The sequence below is a fragment of the Chiloscyllium punctatum genome, chromosome 30, assembly GCF_047496795.1.
Source record: "Chiloscyllium punctatum isolate Juve2018m chromosome 30, sChiPun1.3, whole genome shotgun sequence".
Taxonomy (NCBI): Eukaryota; Metazoa; Chordata; class Chondrichthyes; order Orectolobiformes; family Hemiscylliidae; genus Chiloscyllium; species Chiloscyllium punctatum.
This window is the reverse complement of record NC_092768.1, coordinates 29,078,516-29,091,011: the sequence shown is the minus strand read 5'-3', so window position 1 is coordinate 29,091,011 and position 12,496 is coordinate 29,078,516. Positions and strand designations below refer to the sequence as shown.

General features: G+C 51.1%; 1 protein-coding gene across 1 annotated transcript in view; it reads right to left on the bottom strand.

Annotated features, from left to right (window-relative positions):
- Positions 1-839: 839 nt before the first annotated feature.
- The window catches only part of gabbr1b (gamma-aminobutyric acid (GABA) B receptor, 1b), a 232,337-nt gene continuing 220,680 nt past the window's right edge, over positions 840-12,496 (bottom strand). The window contains 3 exon segments of the mRNA XM_072550149.1: positions 840-3,786; positions 5,660-5,803; positions 9,751-9,879. Coding sequence (XP_072406250.1) covers positions 3,523-3,786; positions 5,660-5,803; positions 9,751-9,879 — 537 coding nt within the window. The 3' untranslated portion in view covers positions 840-3,522.

Genomic DNA, 12,496 nt, shown 5'->3' with positions numbered 1-12,496 from the left:
CCCTTGATGTTGGCCGAGGGATACGTCTTGGCCACGATGAGAGAGAGAGAACTTTTCTGCTGTTCTTCTTCACAGCTGCAGCCTTGGGTCCTTCTCTCTGATGCAGAAGGGAGGACGGGGTAACTCGAGAGTGACCCCTCTGACAATGGAACAGTTCCCTTTCATTCTGCATCAGACTGTGCTCTCCCTCTGGAGCTGGGCTTCGCAACCATCCTCCTCTGACTCCGGGAGTGATACCACTGACCTCGCGACCTCACAAGGATGTTGGAGGATTTGAGCTACAAGGAGAGGTTGAACAGGCTGGGGCTGTTTTCCCTGGAGCGTCGGAGGCTGAGGGGTGACCTTATAAAATCATGAGGGGCATGGATAGGGTAAATAGACAAGTCTTTTCCCTGGGGTGGGGGGAGTCCAGAACTAGGTTTAGGGTGAGAGGGGAAAGATATAAAAGAGACCTAAGGGGCAAGTTTTTCACACAGAGGGTGGTACGGGTATGGAATGAGCTGTCAGAGAAAGTGGTGGAGGCTGGCACAATTACAACATTTAAAAGGCATCTGGATGGGTATATGAATAGGAAGGGTTTGGAGGGATATGGGCCGGCTGCTGGCAGGTGGGACTAGATTGGGTTGGGATATCTGGTCGGCATGGACGGGTTGGACCGAAGGGTCTGTTTCCATGCTGTACATCTCTATGACTCTATGACAGGAAGGCCTCCACTGTCATGTTTCAGGCATGTGAAAGCCAGAACTTTTCAAGAGCGCTGTATTACTCAGCTTACAATCCAGAGGCTGGTGCTGAGCTAATTGGTGTAGAACTGTAGCAATAACAACACAGCAACGTGATCGAGTATATAGAAGCATTTTATTATAAACAAAGTCCTTTCCAATTACAGTGGGCGTCGTGTTAAAGTCATCCATGCATCTTGAGATGCCAAATCCTAATTGACTTGTGCAGCGTACATTGGAGAACAGTCACCATCCCACTTTTCCAATCTAACTGAACAATACCGGACTAAGTCACTCTGACAGTCTAGAGTAAGCAGTTTGTACAATATGGCGTAGCAGTCAAGAAGCAAGTGTGACTCTTCTGTCGCGATACAGTGAGGACAGCCCTAACATTCTAAAAGAGAAAGATACTCACTGTCAGAATGGGATTGAGTTGCCGTCGAAATGGGACAAGGGCGCCGCGTGGGTGACGAGAGCAAACAGGAGCAACAGAACGGTGACAGGTCTTACCCTGTGGTCGATAAACCAGAGGGCTGATGCCAGAATCGATTGGGAGACGGCATTTGGCAGTCACTCTCCCACAGCCCGATATTCCGCGCTCTTGAAGTCAACGCGAGTGAACGCCAGACCGACCGCACAATGGGTGGTATCGCCTATTTCTGGGCCCCGGCTCAGATTCCAATTTCCGTCCCTCTCTCTCTCTCTCGAGCGGTTTGGGTAACATCTCCCACTGTTCGGCTGGCCGTACTGAACTTGAAACGTCGTCCAATAAACCGGAGAGAGGCTACCGAAGATCTTCACCTTGCGTTCGAGTTCCCATTGCTTGCCAGCGCTTTGGCCAATCAGCAACCTTTTCCTCCAGGACTATAACTTGTTCTGATCGGCTTAACTTTGGCATTTTTGTGTTTGTTTGGATGAATGCGAGATGGAAAGCTCCTGCACCGTGTCCCTTTTCGCCTGGTATTAGCAATGGGCTCGGACCACACGCAAACATCTTCATTAGCTGGTGCTACCTCGGACATGGCCACATTTCACATCAGGCCCTTGAATAAAATCCATCAGAGCTGGCGGAGCGCTGGAAGACTTGGCATCGGTAAGTGCTTTACCAAGGACCCTGCACCAACTGTGAGACCGTGAACTGTGCTGATTACAACTCCTGAATTATTGTAACTCCTACAGAGGTGGGGGATGGGGGTGGGGGTGGGGGAGGGGGTGTGGGTGGGTGTAGTGGACTATGATAAATCCCTTCCTCTGCTTTCCTCCTGTCCTAGTGAACTCGTTACCTATATTCTGTTCTGAAGACTGATTAGGGTGACGGTTGATGTACATTCCAAAATACAACTGGCCCATGTAGTATTTTAACAGCAAGGTGTTGCAAATCCCCTCTCTGTCCCCACCCGGGTTTGAAGAGAGAAGTTGAAACTGGTCCTCACTCGCTTCTAATTCAACACGGGTCGTTAAAACTCAACAGAGTTTGGACTCTCTGCGGCTTTGGGACGGGTCTTCGAAACTGTGGCCGAGGAATATGTATATCCTTTCCCAAAAAAAACCTCCCCTGGCTCTGACGTGAACTATTTACCGGGTATTCCCTGGGGAACCTTTGCTATTGGATGGTGGCTGGGGAGCACGGATCTCGATAAAACGAGGGTGGACAGTAAGTTTCCCCGATGGATTTATAAAGATTGTGGACATGGCGAAATATTCTTCTGCTCACTGAGGGCTCGTCACAGCGTGACACAGTGAAAAACTGTGCCCTTTTCAAAACAAACGTGGGAGCATTTTAAAAACAGTACGGTGCGCTCTGGAATTAAAAAAAAATCAAACCTGCCGAAACATTCACGATTGGGATAGCTCCTTGAAAGTGGAGTCGCAGGTAGATAGGATAATGAAGAAGGCGTTTCTTTATTGGTCAGAGTATTGATACAGGAGTTGGGAGGGTCATATTGTGGCTGTACAGGACATTGGTTAGACCACTTTTGGAATACGTTCCTTCCTATGGGATGGATGTTGAGAAACTTGAAAGGGTTCAGAAAAGATTGACAAGGATGTTGCCAAGGTTGGAAGGTTTGAGCTACAGGGAGAGGCTGAACAGGCTGGGGCTGTTTTCCCTGGAGCATCGAAGGCTGAGGGGTGACCTTATAGAGGTTTACAAAATTATGAGGGGCGTGGATAGGATAAATAGACAAAGTCTTTTCCCTGGGATTGGGGAGTCCAGAACTAGAGGGCATAGGTTTAGAGGGAGAGGGGAAAGATATAAAAGAGACCTAAGGGGCAACTTTTTCACACAGAGGGTGGTGCGTGTATGGAATGACCTGCCAGAGGAAGTGGTAGAGACTGGTACAATGATAACATTTAAGAGTTATTTGGATGGGTATATGAATAGGAAGGGTTGGAGGGATATGGGCCGAGAGCTGGCAGGTGGGACTAGATTGGGTTGGGATATCTGGGCGACATGGACGGGTTGGACCGAAGGGTCTGTTTCCGTGCTGTACACCTCCAGGACTGTATAACTCAGCGGGTCGCTGCTATCGGAGCCAGCACCCATGGGAAACACAGGCTGGCGTGGGGTGGGGGGGTGACAGGTGGAGGGGGATGCTTCCTCTCTCGCTCGGTTTTGGGAGGTGAGGGTGGGGTGGGGAGAGGGGGGACACTGAGCCGTGCGACCCCGTTCCCGGGACCCGAGGTCTTGGAGTGTACACGTGTGCCGCCGACCGAGAGGAGCCCGAGTCAGGGTGTCGAAGCTCCCCCCCACACCCCCTCCCCCCCCCCACTCACCCCTCACCTCCCTCAGTCCGGCCCGTCACTTGTAGAGGAGGTGCAGCCGGCTGCCGTCGCAGTTGTTTCTGCCCAGCTTGTCGGCGGCTGGCTCGGTGGAGGCCAGGCGCTGCACCAGGGGCGGGTTGGCCTGGTAGAGGGAGGAGACGGTCCCCGCCGACGAGTTGCCCGTGTAGTGGTTGTCGGCGTGGTTCTCCTTGGCAGCGCCGGAGGGGCGACGCCGTGATCGGAGCTGCTGCTGCTGTCTCTGCTGGAGCTGCTGGCGGAGTTCCAGAATCCGCTCTTCTTTCTGAAGGTGGGAGTGAGAGCAGGAGAGGCCGTGAGACACAGGCGGGCATCCCTTCACCAGGTTTATCAACCATTCCGAACAACCACTGCTCCCCTTTCAGACATTCCCCACTGAAACATATTTGAAAGGCAGCGTGACTGAATCGAAGGGGTTTCAGCATTTTTTGGGGGGTTATGAATTCTTTTGGTGCAATCCATACAGTGTGGGAGCAGCCTATCAAGTCCACACTGACGCCCAGTTTGTATGTAATAAATTGAAAGCTCATGGGGGATTGGTAGAACAGAATCCCTACAGTGTGGAAACAGGCCGTTTGGCCAATCAAGTCCACACCAACTCCCCATGAAGAGTAACCCATTCCCCACTCCTATTACTCGACATTTACCTCTGACTAATGCACATAACCTATACATCCCTGGTCACTATGGGGACAATTTAGCACGGCCAATCCACCCTAACCTACACATCCCTGGGCACTATGGGACACTTTAGCACGGCCAATCCACCCTAACCTGTACATCCCTGGTCACTATGGGACAATTTAGCACGGCCAATCCACCCTAACCTACGCATCCCTGATCACTATGGGACAATTTAGCACGGCCAATCCACCCTAACCTATACATCCCTGATCACTATGGGACAATTTAGCACGGCCAATCCACCCTAACCTATACATCCCTGATCACTATGGGACAATTTAGCACGGCCAATACACCCTAACCTGCACATTCCTGGGCACTATGGGACAATTTAGCATGGCCAATCCACCCTAACCTGCACATCCCTGGGCACTATGGGACAATTTAGCACGGCCAATCCACCCTAACCTACACATCCCTGATCACTATGGGACAATTTAGCACGGCCAATCCACCCTAACCTATACATCCCTGATCACTATGGGACAATTTAGCACGGCCAATCCACCCTAACCTATACATCCCTGATCACTATGGGACAATTTAGCACAGCCAATCCACCCTAGTCTGCACATTCCTGGGCACTATGGGGACAATTTAGCATGGCCAATCCACCCTGACCTACACATCCCTGAGCACTATGGGACAATTTAGCACGGCCAATCCACCCTAACCTGCACATCCCTGGTCACTATGGGACAATTTAGCACGGCCAATCCACCCTAACCTATACATCCCTGGGCACTATGGGACAATTTAGCACGGCCAATCCACCCTAACCTGCACATCCCCGAACACTATGGGGTAATTTAGCACGGCCAATCCACCCTGACCTACACATCCCTGAGCACTATGGGTAATTTAGCATGGCCAATCCACCCTGACCTACACATCCCTTAGCACTATGGGTAATTTAGCATGGCCAATCCACCCTGACCTACACATCCCTGAGCACTATGGGTAATTTAGCATGGCCAACCCACCCTAACCTGCACATCTTTGGACTGTAAGAAGAAACCCACACAGACACGGGAGAATGTGCAAACTCCATGCAGACAGTTGCCCGAGGGCGGAATCGAACCCGGGTCCCTGGCACCGTGAGGCAGCAGTGCTAACCACTGAGCCACTGTCCCGCCCTGAAATTTTTACCTTCCCTTCACGAAAGGAAGTCTGTTGTCCTTGCCTGGTCTGGCTTGACATGTGACTCCAAACGCACAGGAGCGGGGGTTGACTGTAAACTGCGCTCTGAAATGGCTAAAGGGCACACAGGCTTGGGTAGTGGAGACTGGCCTGGTCAGTGACATCCCCCACGAGAGAATGAAGGGGAAGGAGAGTATCGCAGAGTCAAGACGGGAAGGCAGAGTTTGGATACAAATTCAAACCCCGGCCTAACCGAGTGTGGGAACAGGCTGGAAGGCAGTTCCTAATCCCTGTGCCACACATGCCAGACAGACCTCAACAATGATCTTCTCCAGCTCGCGGTTCTCCTTCTCCAGCTGCCGCGATTTCTCCTCGTCGTTGTTGTTGGTGGAGGAGCCCGTCTTCATGGTGTCCTGCTGCTCAGACTGCCATTCTCCTCGGGTGATCAACCTCCGCATCTGTCACACAGACATCACCACTTCACACTCAGAGAAACAGAGAAACCCAGGAGGTAGGAGCCATTCGGCCCCTCCAGCCTGCTGCACAATTCACCGTGACTGATCGAGCTCAATACTGTAATCCTGCCCTCCGCCGTATCCCTCGATCCCTTCGGCCACAAGCCTCCTTCTTGAAAACACAATGTTTTGGCCTTAACCGTTTGCTGGCTCAGTGAACTCCACCAGCTCACCACTCTCTGGGTGAACAGTCATAGTCACAGAGATGTACAGCACAGAAACAGACCCTTCGGTCCAACCCGTCCATGCCGACCAGATGTCCCAAACCAATCTAGTCCCACCTGCCAGCACCCGGCCCATATCCCTCCAAACCCTTCCTATTCATATACCCATCCAAATGCCTCTTAAATGTTGCAATTGTACCAGCCTCCACCACATCCTCTGGCAGCTCATTCCATACACGTACCACCCTCTGTGTGAAAAAGTTGCCCTGTAGGTCTCTTTTAAATCTTTCCCCTCTCACCTTAAACCTATGCCCTCTAGTTCTGGACTCCCCCACCCCAGGGAACAGACTTTGTCTATTTACCCTATCCAAGCCCCTAATGATTTTATAAACCTCTATGAGGTCACCCCTCAGCCTCCGACGCTCCAGGGAAAACAGCCCCGTCCTGTTCAGCCTCTCCCTGTAGCTCAAACCCTCCAACCCTGGCAACATCCTTGTAAATCTTTTCTGAACCCTTTCAAGTTTCATAACATCCTTCCAATAGGAAGGAGACCAGAATTGCACTCAAAATTCCAACAGTCCTGTACAGCCGCAACATGACCTCCCAACTCCTGTACTCAATACTCTGACCAATAAAGGAAAGCATACCAAACTCCTTCTTCACTATCCTATCTACCTGCGACTCCACTTTCAAGGAGCTACGAACCAGCACTCCAAGGTCCCTTTGTTCAGCAACACTCCCTCAGACCTTCCCATTAAGTGTATAAGTCCTGCCCTGATTTACTTTTCCAAAATACAGCACCTTGCATTTATCTAAATTCAATTCCATCTACCACGAGTACTCTCTGTCAAAGGTGCTGTTTTCTCAGATGGGGCTAGGTTGATTTTTTTTTCCCTCTTGGACACATGCGAAGTTTCACACGGCAATGTTTCCTGAGGTCACTCGAAATCAGAGCGGGAATAATCTCTTTCGACCTCTCAGTTCAGGAAGGTCGAGGCTGATCTGATAGTGGCCTTAATCCCACTTCCACGCCTGCCCAAAAAGCCCTCAAATCCCTTGCAGATCAAAAGTCTATCTCCCTCGGCCTTTACTTCCTCTGTATCCAATTTGCGCAATCCCTTCACAATGCCTCCATTAGATCACCCTTTAGTTCTGCTTTCGGCAGAAAAGCAATTAGCCCCGATCTGTTCGGGTCTGCCTGGATAAGATAAATTCCCTCAATTGTGCCCGCATTCCAGTGAATCCTTTCTTCTGATCCTCCCCAGTGCTCCTAAATCCATTTAAAAAAAAACACAGTGGAGAGCAAGGGTGATCTTGGTCCCCCTACTATGTTCCAATCTCTGCGGTAGTTGAATGTAGTCTCTCGAGTCGTGAATTCCATTTCTCTCGAAGCGACCCAAAGGGCTGTGTTCATGTTTTTGTGAAAGCGAAGCAGTCCTGACGTTTCTAATGTTTTGTGCATCGGTAGCCCCTGGATTTCCTAAACAAAATCCAAGAGAACCGCGGCTGCTATAAATCAGAAAGTAAAACAGAAATCGCTGGAAGTGCTCAGCAGGTCCAGTGGCAACTGAGGAGACAAATTAGAGTCAATGTTTTGGGTTGGTTAATGTGGTAGCGGTTCTGAGGAAGGTCGTGAAATGTTCTGATTTCTCTCCAACGACGCTGCCAGACCCGCTGAGCTTTTCCAGCAATCGCTATTTTTGTTTGCCCCTGGATTTCCTGTTCCCTCACCTTTACCTCGACTCTCCTTTAGTGTGGCTGGGCCAGAATCCTGGAACTCCCTCCCTCAGGGCATCGTGGGTCAACCCACAGCAGGTGGACTGGTTCAAGATGGCAGCTCACCCCCCCCCCATCTTCTCAAGGGAGTAACTCTAGGGACGGGCAATAAAGGCTGGCCCTAGCTGGCAATGCCCATATCCAATGAGTGAACTGAAGAGAGAGGAATGTGAAGCTACCCTCATGCTCAACTGATTAGCCAACTCCCTGGTCTTTCTGCAAGTTTACTCATCTTTTCTCATGTCTCGTTGCAAACCTCCTCTGTGTCTATTAGGCCTCCCAATTTTGTTGGCATCTGCAAATCTAGTTATCGCACTTCCAATTCCCGAGTCTGAAATATTTTGTAGAAAGGTCAACGGCAGTGATCACAGTCCCGGGGCCCTGGGGAACACAGGTTCAGGAGGAAGCTATTCAACACCTCACGCCTTGGGAGTTGGTTAGCTCAGCTGGCTGAGCAACTGGCTAGCAGTACAGACCAGTGCCAACCGTGTGGGTTCAATTCCTGCGTCAACTGTGTTAAGAATCACACAACACCAGGTTATAGTCCAACAGGGTTTATTTGGAAGCACTAGCTTTCGGAGCGCTGCTCCTTCATCTGGTGGTAGTGGAGCAGGATGATAAGACACAGAATTTATATCAAAAGATCACAGTGTCATGCAACTGATGTAACATATTGAGGAAAGCTAGATTGCTGTTAAGTCTTTCATCTCTTCGAATGGGTTATCTCAGGAATGTGACTTGAAAAGTTCTGGGATTTACATATTAATGAGTTGAAACCTGCAACCCATTCTAAAAGATGAAAAACTTAACAGTAATCTGGGTTTGTTCAATATCAGTTGCATGACACTGTGACTTTGCGCTAGACATTCTGTGTCTTATGATCCTGCCCCACTCTCTACCTGATGAAGGAGCAGCACTCCGAAAGCTAGCGCTTCCAAATAAAACCCTGTTGGACTATAACCTGATGTTGTGTGATACAGCCCCAACTCCCCTCCCATTTATCTCTCAGCCCCCGGCCCACAAGCCTCATTCCTGTTGAAGGGCTTATGCCCGAAACGTCGATTCTCCTGCTCCTCGGATGCTTGCCTGACCTGCTGTGCTTTTCCAGCACCACACTCTCGACTCTGATCTCCAGCATCTACAGCCCTCACTGTCTCCTAGAAACTTTTACATTGTCCTGTCCAGCCCAGCACCGGCTTCTCTTCAACTGAGGTTACCACAAACGTCCTGCATTCTCATCCTCAACACTTGCCCTCGGGTTAAACTCACTGACAGTTGTGCGTCTATCTCTCTCTCTCTCTCTCTCTCTCCCCCCTCTGTAATGAGAGACTATGTCGACTCTACTTTGGCCTGCTCCCCCACTGAACGGGATCACGGTCGATCTGTAGGCCCAACTCTCCAAAGCCTCATGTTTGCTCCAGAGACCCTCAACGCCTTCGGCTCGCAAACGAAACAAGAATCTACGAAGCCCGAGACTTAAAATGGACAATTACCCCCCCCCCCCCCCCCCCGACATCCACTGCCCCCTCTGCCAAAAGGAATTGTTAACACAACCGCTCGCGTGGTGTCAACGCGCTCACTCCCGGGAGGTCCGGCTCCAAGTTCAGGCGGTGTCCCTGAGCCCCAGACTGGCAGGAGTGCTTTATCTTGATCCACCCTGTCTGTTGCTCCTCATATTTTGTGGATTTTGGTCAGCTCCCCCCCCCCCCCCCCCCCCCGCCGTCAAATGCAGCCAGTTCCAGAGAAGGTCTTAGTTTCCCACTGGTCCACGCGGTTACCTCAAACCACGGCCCTCTGTTTTGAAATCAGCGGCCCGTGTTTGGTCTCAGGTGGGAGACAGGGTGGGGGCACACGTGGTGTGTCTGCCACTCGTGGTGTTCGTTCCTCTCGCTCCCCCCCCCCTTCACGCCCCTCCACTCCACCCCGGTGAAAGAGCAGGAAGTCACGAACCTTGGGGACGAACAGGACCACCAGGGTGATGTAGACGGAGAAGACAACAGCGAGGGAGGCGAAGGCAAAGGCAGCGTCCTGTTGACTGCTAACTATCATGGTGACTGGGGCGGTGATCATACAGAGCACCTGCAACAAAGACAGAAAGGCAGAAGCCGCAGTCATCACAGGATCCCTATTGTGTGGAAACAGGCCATTCAGCCCATCAATTCACACTGACCCTCCGAACAACATCCCACCCAAGCCCCACCCCCAATACCCTATAACCCTGCATTTCCCATGACTAACCCCACCCAGCCTGCACATCCCTGAGCACTATGGGACAATTTAGCACGGCCAATCCACCCTAACCTGAACATCCCTGGGCACTATGGGGACAATTTAGCACGGCCAATCCACCCTAACCTGCACATCCCTGAGCACTATGGGACAATTTAGCACGGCCAATCCACCCTAACCTGCACATCCCTGAGCACTATGGGACAATTTAGCATGGCCAATCCACCCTAACCTACACACCCCTGGTCACTATGGGACAATTTAGCACGGCCAATCCACCCTAACCTGAACATCCCTGGGCACTATGGGGACAATTTAGCACGGCCAATCCACCCTAACCTGCATATCCCTGGTCACTATGGGACAATTTAGCATGGCCAATCCACCCTAACCTGCACATACCTGGGCACTATGGGACAATTTAGCACGGCCAATCCACCCTAACCTACACATCCCTGGTCACTATGGGACAATTTAGCACGGCCAAACCCCCCCTAACCTGCACATCCCTGGGCACTATGGGACAATTTAGCACGGCCAATCCACCCTAACCTGCACATCCCTGGGCACTATGGGACAATTTAGCACGGCCAATCCACCCTAACCTGCACATCCCTGGACACTATGGGACAATTTAGCACGGCCAATCCACCCTAACCTGCACATCCCAGGACACCAAGGGACAATTTAGCACGGCCAATCCACCCTAACCTGCACATCCCTGGGCACTATGGGACAATTTATCACGGCCAACCCACCCTAACCTGCACATCCCTGGGCACTATGGGACAATTTATCACGGCCAACCCACCCTAACCTGCACATCTTTGGATTGTGGGAGGAGACCAGAGCACCCGGAGAAAACCCATGCTGCCAACAGGGAAAACATGCAGATTCCACACAGACCGTCTCCCTAGGCTGGAATCGAACCCGGGTCCGGAATCGAACCCGGGTGCCTAACGTTGTGAAGCAGCAGCGCTAACCACTGAGCCAAGACAGCAAATATATCCACACTGTCGTGACATGGGAGGGGGTGTTTGAGTGGGAAGGAAGAGCTGACATCTCTGAAAGCACCTTGGACCATTTCAGGGGCAAACCAATAGCAAGGGGAAGGTATGGCCTGGTGAATGCAGAAACTCAGCTGATGGTCTAGGGAGCTAGGTTCGAATCCTTTCACAGGAGATGGTGGAATTTGGATTCAATAAAGAATCTGGAATTAAGGGTCTAATGAAGACCGTGAATCCATTGTTGAGGGGAGGGGAGAGGATTGAGGTAACCCATCTGGTCCACTAATATGCTTCAGGGAAGGAATTTGCCATCCTTACCTGGTCTGGCCTACACGTGACTCCAGACCCACACTGACATGTTTGACACTTAACTGTTATTAGGAATGGGTAATAAATGCTGGCTTAACCAGAGACCCACAAACCCGTGAGCGAATGAAATAATTTCACAGTCAAGCAGTTCCTGGAGTATTGTTACGGAGTCTTATCAGAGTTGTAGTGCAGTGGACTGATTTTTGCACAGAAAGAGCCCACAAGCATTCACTGTGATTGTGGCCTGGTCACCTTTTCTTCAAACTGATGCAGTTTGCCATGCACTCGGGATGGGGCAGAGATTCCCTCCAGCTGCTTGATCTCGAAATGGCAGCTGTGGGATCTTTTACATGGGAGATCTTTCATGTACGGTCTGTGCCAACTCATGGTGTCTTTGAACTGGCCGTGGGGGTGTAGAGACTGCCAGAGATCTCCCTCTGGAGTGTGCCTTTGTAAAGGGAGCCTGGAGGGAGATGCAGTGGTTTGGGTCGAGGTTCGTCCCGAGCAGCTCCGTGACTCCGTGCTCCCCGGGACACACACCGAGACGAACATCGACTGTGCCTGGAGGACCGTCACCTCGGTCAAAGGCGCTCTTTGGTCTGCCCGAAACTTGTCGGTCTTCCAGGGCAAGGGGTTGACCCTGACTGAATGTTGCAGACTGGCCCATTCCAAGATCCAGGACTACGCACTGAGGGACGCGCTGAAGCGTGGGGCAGCTGCTGCCAAGGGGCAGTGGGGAAAGACCACCATCTGGGGTAGAGGTAAATGGAGGCCCGTTTAGGTATTGGACTCTCGCCGTGTCTCAATTATATGTAAATATATAAACCTGTACAAGAAAGGAACACGTTGGTTTGTTGAGATAGAGTCAAACCCAATGTTTGCTCTTTTCTTCATTAGCTACTGTACAGAACCAAACTGCTTCAGTGATTATGTAGGATATAAAGATATTTTTACGAATAAAATAGATTCTTATTTATTTAAATCCTTTTACATCCACCTGAGGGGTTTAACGCCTCATCTGAAGATGGGCAGGACTTTTGAAGGTGCTGCAGAGGGTAGCACCAGCCTGGAGATGCTGCTCAAGGCTGTGGGAAGGGTCCAGTCCTGGAACACTGTGAGCCCTCGGCCATGTCAGGGTACAAGCGTGGATC